The sequence below is a fragment of the Ptiloglossa arizonensis genome, chromosome 1, assembly GCF_051014685.1.
Source record: "Ptiloglossa arizonensis isolate GNS036 chromosome 1, iyPtiAriz1_principal, whole genome shotgun sequence".
Lineage (NCBI taxonomy): Eukaryota > Metazoa > Arthropoda > Insecta > Hymenoptera > Colletidae > Ptiloglossa > Ptiloglossa arizonensis.
In genome coordinates, this window is record NC_135048.1 from 21,839,306 (window position 1) to 21,859,283 (window position 19,978).

General features: G+C 25.5%; 2 protein-coding genes across 6 annotated transcripts; one reads left to right on the top strand and one right to left on the bottom strand.

Moving 5' to 3' along the window:
- Nucleotides 1-467: 467 nt before the first annotated feature.
- On the bottom strand, nucleotides 468-11,969 carry Tefu (Serine/threonine-protein kinase tefu). 4 transcript variants are annotated; one of them, XM_076316208.1, is made up of 18 exons: nucleotides 11,877-11,969; nucleotides 11,494-11,631; nucleotides 10,984-11,404; nucleotides 10,493-10,846; nucleotides 10,007-10,403; nucleotides 5,534-9,909; nucleotides 4,665-4,982; nucleotides 4,295-4,600; nucleotides 3,975-4,189; nucleotides 3,547-3,887; nucleotides 2,950-3,416; nucleotides 2,389-2,618; nucleotides 2,155-2,271; nucleotides 1,828-1,983; nucleotides 1,497-1,642; nucleotides 1,276-1,382; nucleotides 1,099-1,200; nucleotides 468-729 (listed from the first exon to the last, which is right to left on the bottom strand). In XM_076316208.1, the coding sequence occupies exons 1-18, from the start codon at nucleotides 11,946-11,948 to the stop codon at nucleotides 551-553; spliced, it is 8,442 nt and encodes a 2,813-aa protein (XP_076172323.1). In that variant the 5' UTR covers nucleotides 11,949-11,969; the 3' UTR covers nucleotides 468-550. The 4 variants fall into 4 exon arrangements, 3 of the variants coding, with proteins under 3 accessions (XP_076172323.1, XP_076172308.1, XP_076172316.1); XM_076316193.1 differs by having other exon boundaries at nucleotides 919-1,200; XM_076316201.1 differs by lacking the exon at nucleotides 2,155-2,271 and having other exon boundaries at nucleotides 919-1,200.
- Nucleotides 11,970-14,378: 2,409 nt separating this feature from the next.
- On the top strand, nucleotides 14,379-19,831 carry Inos (Inositol-3-phosphate synthase). Of its 2 annotated transcripts, none has more exons than XM_076307405.1 (7): nucleotides 14,379-14,525; nucleotides 15,669-15,841; nucleotides 15,943-16,210; nucleotides 16,336-16,590; nucleotides 16,671-16,913; nucleotides 17,004-17,112; nucleotides 18,372-19,831. In XM_076307405.1, the coding sequence occupies exons 1-7, from the start codon at nucleotides 14,409-14,411 to the stop codon at nucleotides 18,785-18,787; spliced, it is 1,581 nt and encodes a 526-aa protein (XP_076163520.1). In that variant the 5' UTR covers nucleotides 14,379-14,408; the 3' UTR covers nucleotides 18,788-19,831. The 2 variants fall into 2 exon arrangements, with proteins under 2 accessions (XP_076163520.1, XP_076163511.1); XM_076307396.1 differs by lacking the exon at nucleotides 14,379-14,525 and adding an exon at nucleotides 15,451-15,596 and having other exon boundaries at nucleotides 18,372-19,828.
- The last annotated feature ends 147 nt before the right edge of the window (nucleotides 19,832-19,978 follow it).

The window sequence follows — 19,978 nt, forward strand, 5'->3', positions numbered from 1 at the left end:
CATTCTATGGTCTGTGTACTTAGAATTTCTAATTTCATATTTGGAATGTCAGTATTAATCACATAATATTTTAATAATAAAATCTATAATAAGAAATCTTTTTTGTAAAATTGTTGTATTTAATAGGTAGATGTGGCTACTAATATTGGTATATATTTCTTATTCTTGATAAGTGATGTAAATCTCTTATGATTATAAGAGTGTATCTGTTAACTGGGCTGGACATTGTACCCTAATACTTTTTTATTTGGTATAGCACTGAACCGATGTACTCCTGAAAAAAATTGCACTATACAATGATAGAGCTTTTTAAACAATGCCAAATTTTCTTTTACAATTTTTTTCTAACTTTAGTAAGAACAAGATTGTAGTCCGCCTCAGTTGCTAGATACGCTATATACGATATATATATATATATATATATATATACTTAATTCGCATAAAATTTAAAATAAATTCAACTGTAATCTAAAAAAATGTAATTTTTTATTTCTAGTTTCTGTTATTCATAATTCTTAAATATTATACGACTTTTACAAACATCTGAGTGTTATAAATATGGTTGCCATCCAAAGTATAAACGACATAGATTAGCAGGATCACGTGCTTGCTGTATAAGTCTCTCAACTTGACCAAATACACTTGATGCTAAACCTTCTTCAGTACCCTGCAGTTTTTGTTCTATTCTTAGAAGGGCTCTTTCTGCTGTTTTATTAGTTCCTGTAGAACCTAATCATAATATTTCTTTCATAGTTTTTATTAGTAGTAATATGATATTTCAAATATTTTAAGTAAACAATTTTTTTAAAGAATGATTATACGTAGCAAAATATAATGAAAAAAACAAAAATAAGAAGTTGCATTATTACTACTGCACTTATACTAAAAATGATATGAAAATAGAAATATAATATTTACTTTGACTGATTTCGACCGATTTCAAGGAATTTTCACTTTTTTGTATATTGTGTGCTTTAGCTGGTGTTATAGTCCATGTAAATAATGGATCATACAAAAGAACTTGAAGTAATGTTATAATTACTTGTCTTTGATTACGTAATACTGTTAACGTTTTTACACAGCAATGTCTCATTGTACCTTCTATTCCAGACACACCCATTGCTACTTCAATATTCTGCGTCAATCGAAATGGAATAGTCTCAGGAATCGGTAATACTTTTCCCTGTTCAAATGCTATACCTAAATATATTTAATAATATTACAATTTTATTTTATTTTTTTTATTATACTTTAAAATAATATAATTATTTTTACCAAAATCAATGTGAATCACTTCTGCAGTTGTTTGATCAATTAAAATATTATTTAAGTGTCTATCCCCTAAACCTAAGATGTATCCTGCTATAGACGTTGTTGCTATGCTAAAAAATAGAGAAAAAGAATATTGTAAAAGTTTAAACAGTAAATAATAGTTTATCGAAAAAATCAAATTTAATGTAGCAGTTAGAATAATTTTCATATAATAAAGTAATTACCTGCGTGTGTATGCTAATCTTCTTTCAAACCATGTTTCAGGAGATGGATATTTTTCAATAAAGAAGTAATGCATCACTGGATGCATATGAGCACAGCAATTCGTAAATACTTTTAATTTTACATCAGTTGATGATTTTTCCACACTCTAAAAATAAAAATAAAACTAAATAAAGAAATTAAATCTAAAGACTTCATACTATATTTGATATAATACATTTATTATACAGAATGAGCTATTTACGATTAGAATTTAAAATATTAATCAAGTACAATTACTTTGTCTCTTTTACAAACATAATCTTATTTAAGAAACTATTAATACAATCTTACTGCTAGTTTCTTCTTGCAAAAGCTTGGTGTATAATCTTTTGGATAATATTTTTTGTGAAGTCCAGAAAAACTATTTGAACCTGTCAGTATAGCTACAATGGGTATTGTATTATCACACCATTCTAGAATTCCTGATCTTTGTGTCAACGGTACAACCTAAAAAATTGGTATAGATTGTATAGATTGTATAGATTTTAAATGCATAGTAAATAATACTGTAAAAATCATGTCTATAATATACAACAAATATTATTTAAATATTTGAGTCTGATAGTAGATAAAATTAAAAAAGTAGCTTAAAAAATAAACAGCTTTCATTAAGAGTACCTTGTAAGTTCTAATCATTAATTTTCTTCGTTTAGTTTCGTTGTAAGTTTTTAAAAGTATATTCATTACATTAAAAACTTGTTGCATTACAGCATCTTGTCGTAAATCATCTTTTCCCTATAGAAATGTACTTAAATAATGGAAATTTCAATGTTTGAATTAAAATATCATGCAATTAATGAATTTATTTCATTTATGTTAATGAATATTAAAAAAAGTTAATAAATAATATACCTTTATTAATTGATATCTTGCAATACCATCCGTACCAATACAAATAAGCTTCTTTGGGCTATTTAGACCTCCAACAGTTTCATATGCTTCCATGTATTTAGAAATACTAATAATATTATTGTAATTTCTGGATGGCTTTGGATCAATTGTTAATGTTGGAACAAGTACGTTATTAAAATTTATAACTTTCAAAATTTCTTGATGTCTAGGTATGTTGACGATAGAGCCAGCTATAAATAATAAATTCATAAATAACTTATCTAAAACTATCAGTTGGTAAAAATTAACTATTAAATTAATTATTTAAAAATTCTATCAGTTATGATGAGTAAAATGTATCTATTATCAAATTATAGTATGAAAATATAACAATTATCTTTGTAATATAAATAAATGGCATTGGAAAATGTATAAACAATGATTGAACAGTATGAATGAAAAAGTGGCTTTGATCAGAAATGGTGTCATGCTGCATTTGTCAGCAATTCATATGCTAGCAGCAAACGTGTTAAATTATAAATTAAATTAATACTCTTTTAAATACACTTTTAATACACTTACGTTCACTTGAAGAAGTTGTATGATTAACTAACATAACCAAAGAGTGTGATAACTTATCCATTTCACACACAGTCAAGCTTATACTTGACTTCATTAATTCATGTAACAATTTTTGAGCTCCAAGAACCCTGGGCTCTAAAGTTTTATTTTTCTTAATTGTACTGTACTCGTAATCACCATATAAATTTTTTAATGCTAGTAATACTGGTAATGTATGATGTGGGTGCTCCAGGGCACAACGTTCCATAATTTTATATATTTTTTCAGAAAACTCATCAAAAACATCATTTATATGCACTGCTAATTGTGGAGTAAGTGGAATAAATTTAAATGATGGTATTTTGATAAGATTTATATGCAATAAATCACTGACTTCTTTTTTATGTATATTGTCTAACCAAAGTGCTACAATCCTAAATATTAATAGATTATAGACTTCACTTTGTTGCAGTACTAGTAAATAGTATCTAAAGAAAGAAACATTTCATATTATAATGTATATAAAAAAATACATGTTTTTATATGCTACACAAGTTTATAACAGTATTAGATTTTTAAGATTCCTTTATACAAATTTTTTGATTCATTGAAACTTACTGTAATGCTAAGATTAAGTAATTATCCTTCTCCTTTTGTATGCGTTCTAGCTCCGCAACATCATTTATATTTTGCCTCTGATTCAAAATAAAAGCTTTTCTAACATCCTTATCTTTAGTAACTGAATCCATATTGATTTCTTCACTAGAGTATGTAATACATTCTTTTAAACTTTCAAATTGGGGAGACTTCATATATGAACATATTTGTTCAAATTGAGCATCAGCAAAGCGAGCCAAAGCCACTTGAGTATCATGTAAATTCTTAAGATTATTAGTAGTTTGTTTATCAATAGAAATGCTTGTATCTATAGATGTTAAATAATATTTTTTTATTATAGCCTGAAAAATAAAGGTAAATAAAACACTATTAAAACAAATATCTAAATAAGAAATGTTCATCAATTACTGAAAGTATTTTATATACACCTCAGGATTTTCTGATTTTGTTTCAGCCATCCAATCTCCATAAACCCTTAATACTTGTGCTCGTAATTCTTTATCCAAGGTTTCTTTATACATTAAATTACGTAATAAAAAACGTCCAATTTCCAAATCTTTTCTAAGTCGTGCTAATAGAGATTCCTGATAAAGCAATTGATTTTGAATTTTTGGGGGCAAATCCTTTTGTTTTGCTAAAACAGCTATTATGAAAACATTACATATGGATAAAATGTGTATGTAATATACATAATTTAAATATTATGATAAACAATTTCAATGTAATTCATATTTTTATTTGTGTATACCTAATGAACGTGTAGCAATATGTAAATTTTCTTTATCTGCTGCTATTTTTGAAATTTCTAAATATGTATTAAATAGTGTATTTTTAAGCTTTACATTATCAATTAAAGTATCATTTATCTGATACATAATAATTCGTTGAGTTAAAATAGGTTCAAGGTATTGAAATTCGTTAAAATTTGTTGTATCTTGCTGTTGCCACTTTTGTAATACTTTTTCATATTCATCTTGTTTAGCACAGCTTAATTCTTCAATCTCACGAATTAGCTGTAATTGCATTAACTTTTCATAGATAGTTTTAGTACTTTCTGAAAATAATATATTCTTAGATAAACAATATTTGTTATATAGTAAAAAACTTACTGATCTTACCGAGGCTAATATTTCTAAGTGCTTTAATAATACTCATGCGAGCATTTTCAATTGCATTTTGTACACCTATTTCATTGCCTTCATGAAAATATTTTAATGCCTGATAATGAAAAAAATGATAATCGCATTCAGTTATGTTTGATTTTAATTTACAGTCATTTTGTACATATAAAGTCTGGTTTGTTTCACATAGATTCCAATTGCTAAGTCGCCAAGCACATTCATATTGAATATCTTCATCTATTTTTTCAACATTGTTGGATATAAAATTACCAAGTAAATATTGCAGACCAGACTGATGCAATCCATTAACCATTTCTGTAATGCACAATCAACTATATGTATTCCAAACTATTACATGTAGAAATATAATTTTATTTTATATCATGTACATAACATATAGTAATTGTCTCCCATATATTTAAGTGGCACATTAGTCATAATTTTTAATTTTGTAAATGTGGTCTATTAAATCTGATAACACTTATTAAAAATGTTCCAATATTTTGATCTATTTTTTATAGTCTAAACTAACATTGTGTTCAAATATTAATAGAATTTTATATGATTATAAATGTTTTATAAAATTAGATACAAAATTTTGATTCTGAATGATGTTACCAAATATCGAATCACTTACTTGAAAGTAAGTACTTATGATTTAAAATATTTCTTAAGATAACTCTAAAACTCTAGAAATGGTTTTCACTATCTTTATATCTTATAACACTTTATATAATATATTATGTGGCCCTGCAATTACTTTATAGTAGCATTAGGATAATTTGATGACTATATTACATATTAAAATTATTATATACTTACATACATACAAATATGAAATTTAAAATATTAATGGTTTCATGTACCTTTAATTACTGTCATATTTCCAAAAGATAGTTCTATATCTTGGGCAAGCATTACTTTATTCCATTCATGAGTTTGAACATAATGTTGTATACGACAAGAATGATCTTCTAAATGTGAGGAACCAGTACCATGAATGGCATCAAAGTCACCTATTTTTGCATAAGTGTCTCTAAGTATACTTTGAATTACTTTTCCATGTTCAGGTGCCAATTCATAGATATGATCAATTTTCGAAACATTAGTAAAATTATTATAGTCAATTAAAATATTTTCACAAGATATTTCTGCATATAGTATTGCAGTAAATAATGCTGAACAATATTGCGCAGCTTTTGCAATATATATATAATTCAATTTTAAGTGAACATTATCAGCAACTTGTATTCTCAGGTAATTTACAACATTTAACATACAGCGTACAATTTGACGATCACAATTTGTAGTTTTACGCATGTCACACAAAGAAATATTTGTTGCTATTGTAAAATTAAAATGGTAGTCAAAAAATTTATTGATACAAGAACATACAGCAGATGTAAACTTTTTATCTATATCAATTATTAGGAAAATAATTCTTGGTAAAATTATTTCACAAAAATCAGTATTTAATGCACAAATTGAGACTAAATTTTCAGAATAAAATCCTGCAAAACATTCGGCGATTTTACATGTTATCGTCACAATCCAATTACTATATGAACCATCAGATTTAATTGTCCAAATAATATTATCTGGATTTAAAATACTATCCATTTTTACATTATTTATATCAACCTTTCTCACTTTTGAATTTTTTCCAACTATAAATGGTTGAATATAATTTAGAGGTAGTCTTACTTGTGTTTCACCTAAAATAGATTTTAGATGTTCCATGAATTTTGTATTTAATAATTTTTGTCCCCAAAAAGATGATAATATAACATAAAGTGCATTAGCACTAACTTTTCGAAGTTCTATATTACTTTGAAATAAAAATTTTATTAGTTTGGTTACTATTTTATATGACAATATTTCTATTAAGTCAGAAGTTTCTTTAACATGACTTTTTTCTAAATACAATATCATTGAAGTTAAATCATTCGGACCTAATTCACCTAAACATTTTGAAGCTTCAATTGAAACATTTAGGTCAGAAGATGCTGTTAATTTTATGAGTTTATATATTAACTGGTGCAACATGCTTGAGGCACAATCTTCAGCAAAACCACGAAATGTTTCAAGTTTATTGTACAATTCTTGCAATTCTTCTTTTTTCACTGATAATTGTAGTCGTAAATGTGAAATATCTTCTAGACTATAATTTATGTTTTTATCAACCAAAGATTTTAAAAAATGTTGTATTTCAGTTTCCAGATTACAAGTCTTTCCAGTTTTACATTTTAAAGTGTTATGTACATTTCGGATTTTTTCAAAAATAGGAACATTTGGAAATGAATTTAACTTTACTATTGCTTCACATAATATCTCTTTTTGGTCGATTAATAGAAAATTAAGTATATTTAAAGCTATTGGCATTTTTTCTACTTGTGCAATAGGAATTAAAGTTACAACTATGAAACTTAAAATTTCTTTGATCTCTTCACTTCTCACAGGTAATACATGTTTCACAAATATGTACAAATATTTACATGCTATTTCGAGAAGAATATCATCATTTATTTTAATTATATAAAGTAAACTGCAACTAATATCTTTTATTAAGTACATAGACAATGTATTAAAGTAATCTTGTTCCAACTCATCAACAATTAGTGTACAAAAGAATATGTACTGATGGAAGGCTTTTATTTTATGTTCCACAAATTTTTTTTTGTAAACGTTACTAATTAAATGTAATAATATTTTCTGTAATATATTTGGACAATTATGTGCTAAAACATATTGTACAGACATTTCTTGTGTAAAAAAGTTTTGTTTCATATACTTTAGGCAAGTATCAATTATTTCTTTTTTAAAGTGAGGAGGGTCTGATATTGCGAATGAAGTTTGCACTTCTAACATTGTTTCAAGATAGTCTTCATCATGTAATCTTTCAATAAGACATATTAATGTTTCCTCAAATTTATCGTTAAATAAATTAGAAAATTTTTTTACTCGGATGAATTCATCTTGATTTGATATTAACTTATGAAACATTTTACTTGCTAATTTTTTTGTAGTACTTTCATTACTTTCATTAATACTACACAATAACCATGACAAAATTTGTGGAAAAATATTTTCAATAATTTGTTCAAATGATAAATTCACATAATCACAAAGAGACACAACATTAGAAAGATCTAACTTTTGAAATTTAATAAATGCAAATATATTAATGTGTGTTTTATAGAATTCTTCTTCAGATTTACACTGTACCAAATTCCAAGGAAATGGCTGTGACGAATACTTTGAATTAAACCAATAAGTCACTAAATAACTTAAATTATCTTCAATAAGATTTGTGTAATTTATTTGATTTGTTATAGTTTTTAATGCTTTTGGTATTATTTGAATTTCTATCTTTCGATCTATAACAAAGCATAACATTGTCAGTAAAGCACGACATTGAAATGTCCCATTAGTAGATATTATGGAAGTAAGTATTAGTAGGACACTTGCTATTTTGGTATCTTTTTCGTTGATATTTATGTTATTGTCCATTTTTTCATTACCAATAATTGAATTATTTACTAATTCTTCTATCTGTATAAACAATGTTTTTTTCCATTTGAAAGCAATGTTCGTTAAAAAATATACTTCTTGCAGACATTTAACTGCTTGTAATCGAACAACAAATAAAGGACTAGCAAGAGATAATAAAAGACTATCAACTATTGGCATTAATTGATTAGAAGTATCGTATAATGTATAATGAAAAAGAGAAGGATTGACAAGAACAATTCTTGAAAGACATTTAGTAAATTCTATATGAGTACGAAAACCACATTGTCTTTTAGATCGTAGCTTATTTAATTGAGAAATAATATTCATTAACTCATCTAGGTCACAATTATATTTTGCAGCATACTTAAGAAAGTATGGTAAAATATTTAATATGTAACGAACGGCAGTTTCGTCTTGATGGCATTCACGATATAATGCCAATAAATTTTTTAGTGGTATTTCTTTGTGATGCTTCCATAATTTTTCTGTGCCATATTTTGATAAAGATTCTAAAACTATGACTGCCATTTTAAACTCAACTGGACGTGAAAGTTCGTACATTTTTATATTAAGCAAATTGTTCATAAGTTTTGCTTGAGTCTCACATGTTTCTTGTCTTATATTCATACAACAGAACAATGCTAAAGCTTTTGTTGCTTGTAGTCTAATTGTACCTTTATCACAAAAGTTACATTGGTTTGTGTGTAGAACTTTTCTATCTAAATATTTACGTCTACCTTGAAAAGTACCATATTCATTATAATAATCTTTAGTTGCTTCATAATCTGCAATTTCATTATCTTCAATATTCATTAAACTAAATATATTTGTTAACATATCTAATGTTGCAGATGAGACAATTATTTTTGTTACATCTGTATTATATGAGGTCTCGTACAATACATTAAGTGCTTTTGTTACATTACAAAGATAGATATATTTACTTCTTGATGGATCTATATTTGCCAATAAAGTATAAATCATATTTAAATACTTTCTCATAGTGTGTACAAGAAATATTTCCTCGATGTTCTTAGGTATCATATTCAACTGCCTCATAATTGATATTACTTTTGCTACAACAGTAATTTTTATTATCATTATGTATAAATCATCACTTCCATTACTTTCATTAATTATGTCACATAAACTGTTCATTAAAGAAGTAACAATATCTTGCATGTACAATATGCTTTCAATTACTTTTGTGTTATCTTGAATATGTTTTTTCTCTTTTTCAATGAACAAACTACTATTATATGTTAATAATAAGTAGCAATTCTCAATATCTTCATATGATGGCTCAATATATTTCTTATTGTTTAAGCAATTACATGAATTATTAATATTATGTTTATAAAATTGTATCTGTTTTTCATGTCTTGACTTTGATGTAATACTAATCAACAAATAACATAACTCATCAATTACTATCTGTGTTGCCATTTTATTCCATGGTATATCTAATGCCCATTTTAATAGACATAGTCTGACAGAATTTGAATTCATTCTTGGTGAGCATATATTTATATTAACCATTGTAATATCAGTTGGCAATGGCAGATATTCACAAAGGATTATTAATGTGCGAAGACTCATAATAGACCACTTGATAACATTTGTGAGGTAGAGTTTCAAAATTGCATTTGGATTAGTTATTTTATTATTTATTATATAGAGTTGTGTAAGTTTATGAGTTGATGTCTCATTTTGATTTACATTTAGAGACCTAAAATTATAGTTTATTATTATTAAATGAAAAATCAATGTTTGATTTATATAATAAAATTGATATTGTTTTATAAAGCCAAGTCTGAATATTTTACCTTAATAATATATCCCATATTTTATCCCAATAAATGTTTGAATTTTCTATGTCTTCCATGGAAAATACTTTTTCATTCTTTAGCAGAACAGCAGCCAATTCATATAAGTTATCCATAATAGTTTCTTCTTTGCAAGATTGTGTAAGAAGATCTACTAGAATTTTTAAAAATGCTGTAAGGTTTTCCGATTTTAAACATTCAGGATATTGTTTAAGTAACGCTGTTAATATCTGTATTATTGGCCAAGCCTCTTCTGCATTATTATCAATAATCATATTAATTAATTTATCCATTCTGGCAGCAATTCGTCTTCGTTTTGTTGGTTGTATATATTCACATTCAATAAGTGATTTCCTTTCAATGATAATGTTTGAATTTTCTAGCATTTGTTTAAAAACTAAAATAATTGTATGTATTTTTACGTTTCATAATAAATAAGATATATGTATTTGAAAAGTATTACTAGAAAAAGAATATAAAAGTTACCTTCACTTGCAAGATAAATAAAACTTTTTGAAAGTGTATCTGCTTTAAGATCTTTCAAGATCATTAAATATATACTTTTAAGTATTGTATACCATTTTTCCCAATTATCAGCATAAGCTCCATTAGAAACTTTACATATTCCTTTAGGATGGTGAATTTTAATAAAAAGTAATAAAAGTTTATATTTCTCCAGTGAACTTTTTAGACTAATTATGTTTGGTAAAATATTTTCACAAAATCGACAAAGCAGACTTCTACACTCAGTTGCAATTTGCCGACATGCTGTGTTTGTAAGTTTATAAGCAGATTCTGCTAAGATTTCTTGATTTGTTTTTACATCAAGGAAGATACTTTCTGAAACCATATAATATTTAAAGTGCTTTAATCCATAACTGAATATAATATTTTTAATTAGATAAATAAGATATTGAAAACTTATCATTAAGAGAGGTTTATGTAATTGATTTTCTCTCTTAACAATTTTACCATACCTAAAAATAACAATATTTCTTTTACATCAAGAAGTAGATCCGAATGTAAACAACCATAATATACAATCATTTGTAATGCATCTAAAGTAGTTCGTTTATTTGTAAGTGAAGATACATTTTTATACGAGTGTACACATATCTTCAATAGCTCTTGCCAATGTTCCAATGACATCTTTACCTGATAGATTCTAAATGGAAGTATATATGAAACCAATATACCCATATAAGTTTCATGATAATATTCATACATTTTTGTCCCCAAAATTTGCACAATTAAAGGCATTATGTCTGTATGCTTTACAAGTGGCACTTTGTAACAATTTGCATGTTGAATTGTTTTTCGTATAAGTGTACATGTATTTTGTCTCTCAATAATTATAGCTCTGTTATGAGTATCTTTAGAAGCAAGTCTATCTGCTTCCTTTAATAAAAATAAATTCATTTTTGAATATTAAATATTGAATTTAATGAATTCATTTATAAGAATTCTTTAAATAAATTTATACTTACATTTAACAATATCTTATGAACTGTGTGCAATATATATGACCAATTTACAACACCTTGTACATTATGTTCTGTATTTCTACAAACCTCATTTACTGCTTCTTGATTTTCATATAATTCTAACAACTCTATTACACATTTCTAAAATAAATAATTACAATTAACATTAAGTATAAATGTTTCAATAAATAATATGCTTTTAATACAAAAGTAGTAAATAAGATTTTTAAGAAAATATTAATCATTAATTTAAATTATTATAAAATTATTTTAAACTATTAAGATGCAAAATTCAACATAACAAAAAATAAATTAGAATTAAATGATATATTCTGGATACATTGTAAAAAGTTAATTAAAGATGTATACAAAATTACGATATATACCCTTTTGTCTGTAATATTTTTTCTGATTGCATTTTGTAATATCTCTTGTATCCTTTCAGAATATTTTGACATTTTACTTACGAATAGAAACAAACTGACATTCTGTAAATGGTTCTTCAGTAAACTCCTTCCAATAAAAGTACTAGAAAAATGACTGCAGAGAAACTCATGAAATTCATATACATATGTAAATAGATATATATATAATACTGTAACCATACAAACCTGAATAACTAATGGCTCGCCAGCTAACAAACCTTTAAAAATAAAATATTACTATTAACGTCAACTTTTTATTTATTTGTAATATATTTTAACACTAAAAGTGTAGCGTGTGCGTTAATAATTTATTTATTATCAAAAATATGAATAAATTAAGTAGTTATGACAGGTAAATTGTAAAAATATTTTTTGTTCTACACATTTCATCGATTAAAATAAATTATTATAATAGTCAATTTATTTGAATATTATGAAAATTTTTAAATACAAATTAATGTGATTATTTAAGAACTTCAATATATTCATTGATGACTGCTATTAAGTTGATACGTCCATACAATATGTATGAGAATGATCATTCCCATAGGCCAATTCCACTTTAATTTAGTTTAAGTATTGGACAGAGTTAAACAATCACTCTCCACAAATAATGAACTAAATTGTCAATTGAATTCCTTTGTAAACAGATTATAGTTCATAATCATTCGTCAGGGATTGACTTACAAATGGCCTGGCAAGATAATTCTCCTATTACAAAAGTTCCAAAGGTACCTGGTACCAACTGCCAATTAATTGAATAATCTATTTATTTCAACTACACATAATATAATATATTTACAGACTTGCATTTTATACAGTTACATCACATATAGTTTTGTACACAATTAATACAATGAAGTGAAGGAAAATTTAAACAAATATTTGATTAAAATCTGTATTAAATAAAAAATACAAAAATAGCATATATTTAACTATATTTTTAAAAATATTTATCTAACAAAAGACTTAGTTAGATTATTTAAATATAATCGAACAAAAAACACTAACTGATGATAAAATTGCAAAAATTTGTTTACATAGATCGAAGGTATATATCACAAAGGTTACAGAAATGCAAATTAAAAATGTTATCAAAAACTTATCGAGAGATTAAAAAAGGAGAGAAGTAAAATAAGGGAAAGAGAGCGACAATTCATCTGTTTAAAATTAATTATCTTCATTATGTAAAAAAAACTGATAATAAATATTTAAAAGTGCAAGAATACGATCAAGTACCTATGCTTGATTTAAAGATAACTATATTGTAGAAAGAGATTGTTATCTTTAAAACAAGTTCCATTCTGTTTTAATACATTGTCAAGTTATAAATGTTAGGTAACCTTTCAACAGTGTTTTGAATAGTGTTTTTTAAACCTGATTCACAAAATTATTATAAACGTAATGGATATTTACTCATTATTATAATTTCATTTATATTATCATTTATACTAATTTTTATCTATCATTAATTTATTATCATTCGTTTATTATAATTAATTTTGAACAGACGGTTTGTCATCTTCTTTCTTTTGCTTTTTTCTTTTTTTACTTCCACTTTTGTTGATCTCTCGTTGTCAAGCTAGCTTTTAGTAACATTTTCAATTTGCACTTCTCTAACCTTCATGACCATACACTTTTAATCTACATGTATAAAAAAAAGACTGTGCGATTCTATCATCAATTGAATAATGTTCCTTGTAAAATTTAAACTTTTTTATTAATAATATTAAACAGTTGTAGCAGTTACATTTGTATTATATATGTTAAATAGATTTATATTTATTAAATATATAGCAAAGTATGGATTAAAATTTTTGTATAATAACTTATATTATTAAATGAGAGCAAGTAAGAGCAATACAAATTTAGTTAAACAAATATAGAAAAAATGTATTAACATTTACATTCTAATCAAAGTATTGAAATATTCGTACACATTTAAGAAGCAAAATTAAAACTGAATTTGCCTGAATAAGACAACACGAGAAAAAATAAAGAAGAAGACGAACAAGTTGTAAACACAGCATATGTATAGTTTATGTCAGAGAACTTGATAAAAACTGAGTAGTAACCGAATATAATAGGTTCCAATTAAACGAAACTGGAAGGGGACTGCGCACTGTTTCTTTTAAAGCGCATGCTTGTGCATTTTTCCGACATTTACGTTTTAGCTGTGGACATAACGTTTTGTATATTCACCTTCGAGTGTTATTTGCGTTTAATTTGGTTATAAAGTTTGTTTTCTATTCTTTGCATTGTAAAGATACATGTCACGGATTAAACAGTACTTTAAAAAATTTATTATACGCATCATTAATTTGTATATTTCTCAATGTTAAATTTAAAATAGAATCGCATTATCCTCTCGAGTTCTATCAATCTATAATCTTCGAATTCGATATTTCTGAAACTATATTTTTTGTGACACAAAAGTTTTTGTATACTTATTATATTTGCTAATATCAGTGCACAAGCTTTGTATCACTCAAAATGGCTTTGAAGATTCGGGTTGAATCTCCGAAAGTAAAATACACAGAAGATTATATTGAAGCACAATACGAGTATCAAACGACGAATGTTACAGAGGAAGACGGTATGAAATATACAGTAAGTGTACCATAAAAGTTATTTTTCTATTTCTGTGCACATACTTCTTATCTTAAATTCGATTTTTCCTATTATTTTTATTAAATATTACCTTGAAATAAAATTTCGCGAAAGAAAAATAATAAAGTGGAAAAAATACGTATTTTGCATTTTTTATATCCAACGCTAAATTTATATTTAATCAACGATATATGGTGCGCTCATTAAATGAATTACTTAACATTAAATTTTATTACAAGTAAAATGAATTTTTTCTTTTATTAGAAAAATGTATTTATGCGTACAATTATTTTTTACTGTAGAAATTCATTTTTACAAAGATTTTATAAGTAAGATATTAATTCATTCACTGAAGAGATTTGTTTGATTGAAATAATTTGTATACTTTAAACAATGCTAGCAATAGTAGTAATGAATATAACTACAAAAATACCCGTTTCTAGTGAAATTTACGGTTTTCTTATTATTTGTCAAGTTTTATAATGACTTTTCTGCATATATGACAAAATATATATTATTTATGAATGGTAAAACTGCGTATGATTTTATGAAAAACCATAATTGACAATTAATTTGAAAACAATTTTAGTACTATCCTTTCAAATTATTTTCTTACGTTTATAAGATTTTTTTATTTAGAAACATATCGTTTTACAATTTATTAATTTATACAATTTTACACATAAATTGCAATTTATGTATAAATTATTATCAGCACATTAAAAGCATAAATTATAATTATTAGTATTCTTAAATATATTTATAAATATAATTATCCACAAATTTTATTGTTAAGAAAAAGCCACAAATATTTAATTTAATTGATACATTTAAGGCTGGAAGGCTTTTTTTAGAAAAAATGGTAAAAATATTAAACATACAGATTTTGTATTTAAAAATTCTTTTTTAGGGAAAGGAACAAATATAATAAAAAATGAACAGCTGCTCAAACGTTATGATTTTAATTTTGGAAATAAATTTTTCAATTTTTGAAAACCAAAGGTTCTTGTATTGCACATCACTGTGTACTAGCAGAAAAAAAACTTGGATACAAATATTAACAATTGCTACGTGTAATATTATTTCCTTTACACACTTAAGAGTAATATATTACAGAATATAAATGTATACTTATTTTAATAGGTGACACCTGTATCGACAAAATTATTAATTAGAACACAATTGAAAGTTCCAAAACTTGGAGTAATGTTGGTAGGATGGGGTGGAAATAATGGTACTACTATTACTGCAGCATTGTTAGCAAATAAACTTAAGTTAACTTGGGAAACAAAGAATGGCCTTCAGAAAGCAAATTGGTATTTATAATAGTTAATACAACCTCTATGATTATTAATTGAACCATGAAACTAACATTTTTATATCTATTAATATTAATAGTTTTTATTTAATATTTTAGGTATGGTTCTTTAATCCAAGCATCTACTGTTAAGCTAGGTAGAGGAAAGAAGGAGGATGTATATGTTCCCATGTCTTGGATGCTTCCAATGGTAAATCCAGATGACATTGAAATTGATGGCTGGGACATTTCCAATATGAATTTATTTGATGCTATGCAGAGTGCAAAGGTTTTAGACATTAATTTACAGAAGCTATTGGAACCATATATGATGCATATGAAACCACGAAAAAGTATATATTATCCAGACTTTATTGCTTCTAATCAGGTGAATATTATTTTTGTTTCATTTCTATTACTATATATATTTTATTTATATTAATATTACTATCTTACCTTTTATTAATGTATTTATTCTGAATAAACTATGTTATTTCGTATTTGTGTTTTTAGGAAAAAAGAGCAAATAATATTATTTATGGTACAAAACTTGAACATTTAAATTGGATTAGAAAAGATATTGTGGAATTTAAAAATACAAAGAACTTGGATCAAGTGATTATCTTATGGACTGCTAACACTGAACGATTTTCAGAAATAATTGCAGGTGTAAATGATACAGCTGAAAATATATTGAAAGCTATAGAAGAAAACCATTCAGAAATTAGTCCAAGTACAGTGTTTGCTGTTGCAGCAGCTTTGGAAGGTGTAAGTAATCAATTTTCATATTAATTATTATAATAAATTCTTCATTGAATATTAACATATATTTATGTTTATACTTTTAGTGTACATTCATAAATGGTTCTCCTCAAAATACTTTTGTACCAGGAGCAATAGAATTAGCAGAGAAAAAAAAAACATTCATTGGTGGTGATGATTTTAAGTCTGGACAAACAAAATTAAAATCTGTACTAGTAGACTTTCTAGTCTCTGCTGGTATCAAACCAGTATCAATTGTCAGTTACAACCACCTTGGAAATAATGATGGATATAATTTAACTGCTCCTCAACAATTCCGATCAAAAGAGGTAACTTGATCTTACAGAACAATTATTTAATACTGAATAAGTAAGTTATATATTACTATGATTAACAACTTAAACAAAATTTTTACTTAGATTTCAAAGAGCAATGTAATAGATGACATGGTACAATCAAATAAGATTCTTTATCAACCCGGAGAAAAACCAGATCATTGTGTTGTTATTAAATATGTTCCATACGTTGGTATGTATACAAAATGTACAGGGTGTCCAAATATCATGCCATAAACGGAAATATATTAATTCCTCTTACCAAAAAAATAATAAACAATCAAAATAAAATTTTATGATCCAATTTTAAGACAGTGTTTAAATCTTAGGTGAAATACAAATTCATATACACTTTCTTTTGTGTTATGACGTAATAATTCTTTTGAAACAGTGGGCAGCTCTGCTCTGTATAGATATATATAGAGGCAATAAAGTATACATATCTCAACTGTAATATTTACAATAATTTTCTAATGAAAATTCTAGTATTGGTTTTTAAATCATTTGTTGAATCATTTCTTATTATGATCTACTATACATCAGACTTACAATATAATCTTGACCAGAAATGCAATCGATCAGTGAAATATTCTTATAATCATATGTTTTTGTAATTTTTTTAGCTGATTAAAATATAGTAAATGTATACATTTTTTGACACTTTAGTATTTAGAAACATATAAACATTTTAATAGATGCACATTCATGCAGCTTCTGTCAATTGCCGACAACTTTCACAAGAGTGTCATTGTAACAAAAGTTTCTGAATATAAACTAATATATAACATAAGAGCTATTAAACAAGGGTGATACAAGTTGAGTGTATAGTGATATTGACTGATAACTGTTGGCAGGTGAAGTCGCACACACATGACAGTAGTTGCCAAAGTATTATGTATGTGCAACTTCATAAGAGTTGCATACAATTTGATAAAAAAATTTGTATTTAAATTTATTTGGGATATATATGAATATAATAATGATTAAATTATATGGTGAGACAATAATATATATTTCAAACATTAAATTGAATCGTTAAACTATCATTTGTTGATAAACTTTGTTTTTAATATGCAATACATTTAATAATAAAAGTTCCATTAATTGTGTACATCATTTTATGGGAAAAATTAATAGGTACATAAATTTATTAACAAATGCGTGCATTAACTAAAAATAAGTACTATATTATTTCTCTACTGTCACAGGCTTTACAGAGTATTTCTAAGAATCAAGTGTTATCATGTATCTTTAATTATCTCACTTGTAAATATATTGGAAACAAAAGTAAAAAACACTGAGAGTAAATAAAATACATTTATATAATCAGTATTTAATGGTAGGGATAACTATGCGACAGTTAGAGATACAGTACTGTACATGCTTTTAATGTAACATAGCCATAATCTATTTCTTTGAGAATACTGAAACTGACATTTAATCTTTTATTAGGTGATAGTAAACGGGCAATGGATGAATATACATCAGAAATATTACTTGGAGGGCACAACACTATTGTAATACACAATACGTGCGAGGATTCTTTATTGGCCAGTCCCATCATTTTAGATTTGGTTCTATTGGCAGAAATTTGTTCACGCATTACTTTTAAATTAGCAGATACAGAAGACGAATTTACTAGATTTCATAGTGTGCTTTCTATACTATCATACCTTTGCAAAGCACCATTAGTACCACAAGGAACACCGATAGTAAATGCATTATTTAGACAACGAGCTGCAATTGAAAATATTTTAAGAGCATGTCTTGCATTACCTCCTGAAAGCAATATATTACTTGAGCACAAAGTTAATTTTGGAAAGCAAATGACAGATACCATACAAAAATTCTATGAATTATCGTATTGAATATATAAGAGTATGAAAGCATTGTGTATATTCAATTTCATACAATTTTACAATATATAGCTATGATGTATATTTTGAAAGGAGAATACTTAAAAGTATATTTTTACAGTAAATATTTTTATTTTTGAGTAGTATTTTTAAACAATAAAAAGTTGCTATATTTGGACAAATGTGAGATTTAATTATACACTGAAAATTAAACATAATTTCTGCTAAAAATGTTTTGTAACATACTATATAGTTCCATACATTTTTGTTCAATATAGATTTCATTATACAAAAATTTGTAATTCCATTAAATAGTAAAGTTGAAAAAATAATGAAATCATGATGTTACTTTGATTTTGCTACAAAATATTTACATAATGCATTATGAATATAACAGGAAATGATAAAATTGTCTACAATATATATTTCATAATCTGCATGTTATCAGATTATAATGAAAATTTGGTCAGAAATTAACTTCTTCAAATTACCATAAATATTCATATGGCTGACTGATTGAATTATGCCAGCTGACGTGCCTCTTACTGTTTTTGTACTACAACTGCTGAATCTATAACAATTGTAATCTTCAGTAATTCAACATTAAGTGGATGTTCTGTTCTTGGCTTACATTATACATTGAAAATTCCATTTTTGAAATATATATACTATTTTCTGCAGGTCCTTTTATTGCTCTCTGCATTTTGACAATATGCATTTTTAATGTTTTTTTGTTATGACACTTGTATTCAAGTTTCTTTTTTATTATATAAATGATTATTACTGAGTATTTGCTATTAATAGTATTTTAATAACTTTTGTTTGAATATAAATTCTTGGAAATAAACAGAACTTTCTTTATAGACCAATACAATAAATACAGGAAAATATATTATAATGCGGAAATTTTTAGAATAGTTTCATTTAATTTTGATACATACATGTTGAATAGCAGTTATAATTACAAATGAGATATCAATCACTTGTTCTTATTATATCATGATTCCTTATAGGTTTATAAAACTATATAATAAATATAAGAACTAATTATACATTTTGAGTAATACTATAATAAAGTATATATTTTTATTGCTAATAAATATTAGAAAAAAAGTGAAGGACTAAAATATGTACAACTATATTTTGTTTTTTCTAAGAGAAGAAAAATTTATAAAATCTATAAAAACAAATATTAATATTTTA

Coding starts and splice junctions, on each gene's coding strand:
- Tefu (XM_076316193.1), bottom strand. CDS start 11,948: ATGTCAAAATATTCTGAAAGGATACAAGAGATATTACAAAATGCAATC. Junction 1,383..1,496: donor AGATTAGCATACACACGCAG/GTAATTACTTTA, acceptor TCTATTTTTTAG/CATAGCAACAACGTCTATAG. Junction 730..918: donor ATCGGTCGAAATCAGTCAAA/GTAAATATTATA, acceptor TATTATGATTAG/GTTCTACAGGAACTAATAAA.
- Inos (XM_076307405.1), top strand. CDS start 14,409: ATGGCTTTGAAGATTCGGGTTGAATCTCCGAAAGTAAAATACACAGAA. Junction 15,842..15,942: donor GGCCTTCAGAAAGCAAATTG/GTATTTATAATA, acceptor TTAATATTTTAG/GTATGGTTCTTTAATCCAAG. Junction 16,211..16,335: donor ACTTTATTGCTTCTAATCAG/GTGAATATTATT, acceptor TTGTGTTTTTAG/GAAAAAAGAGCAAATAATAT.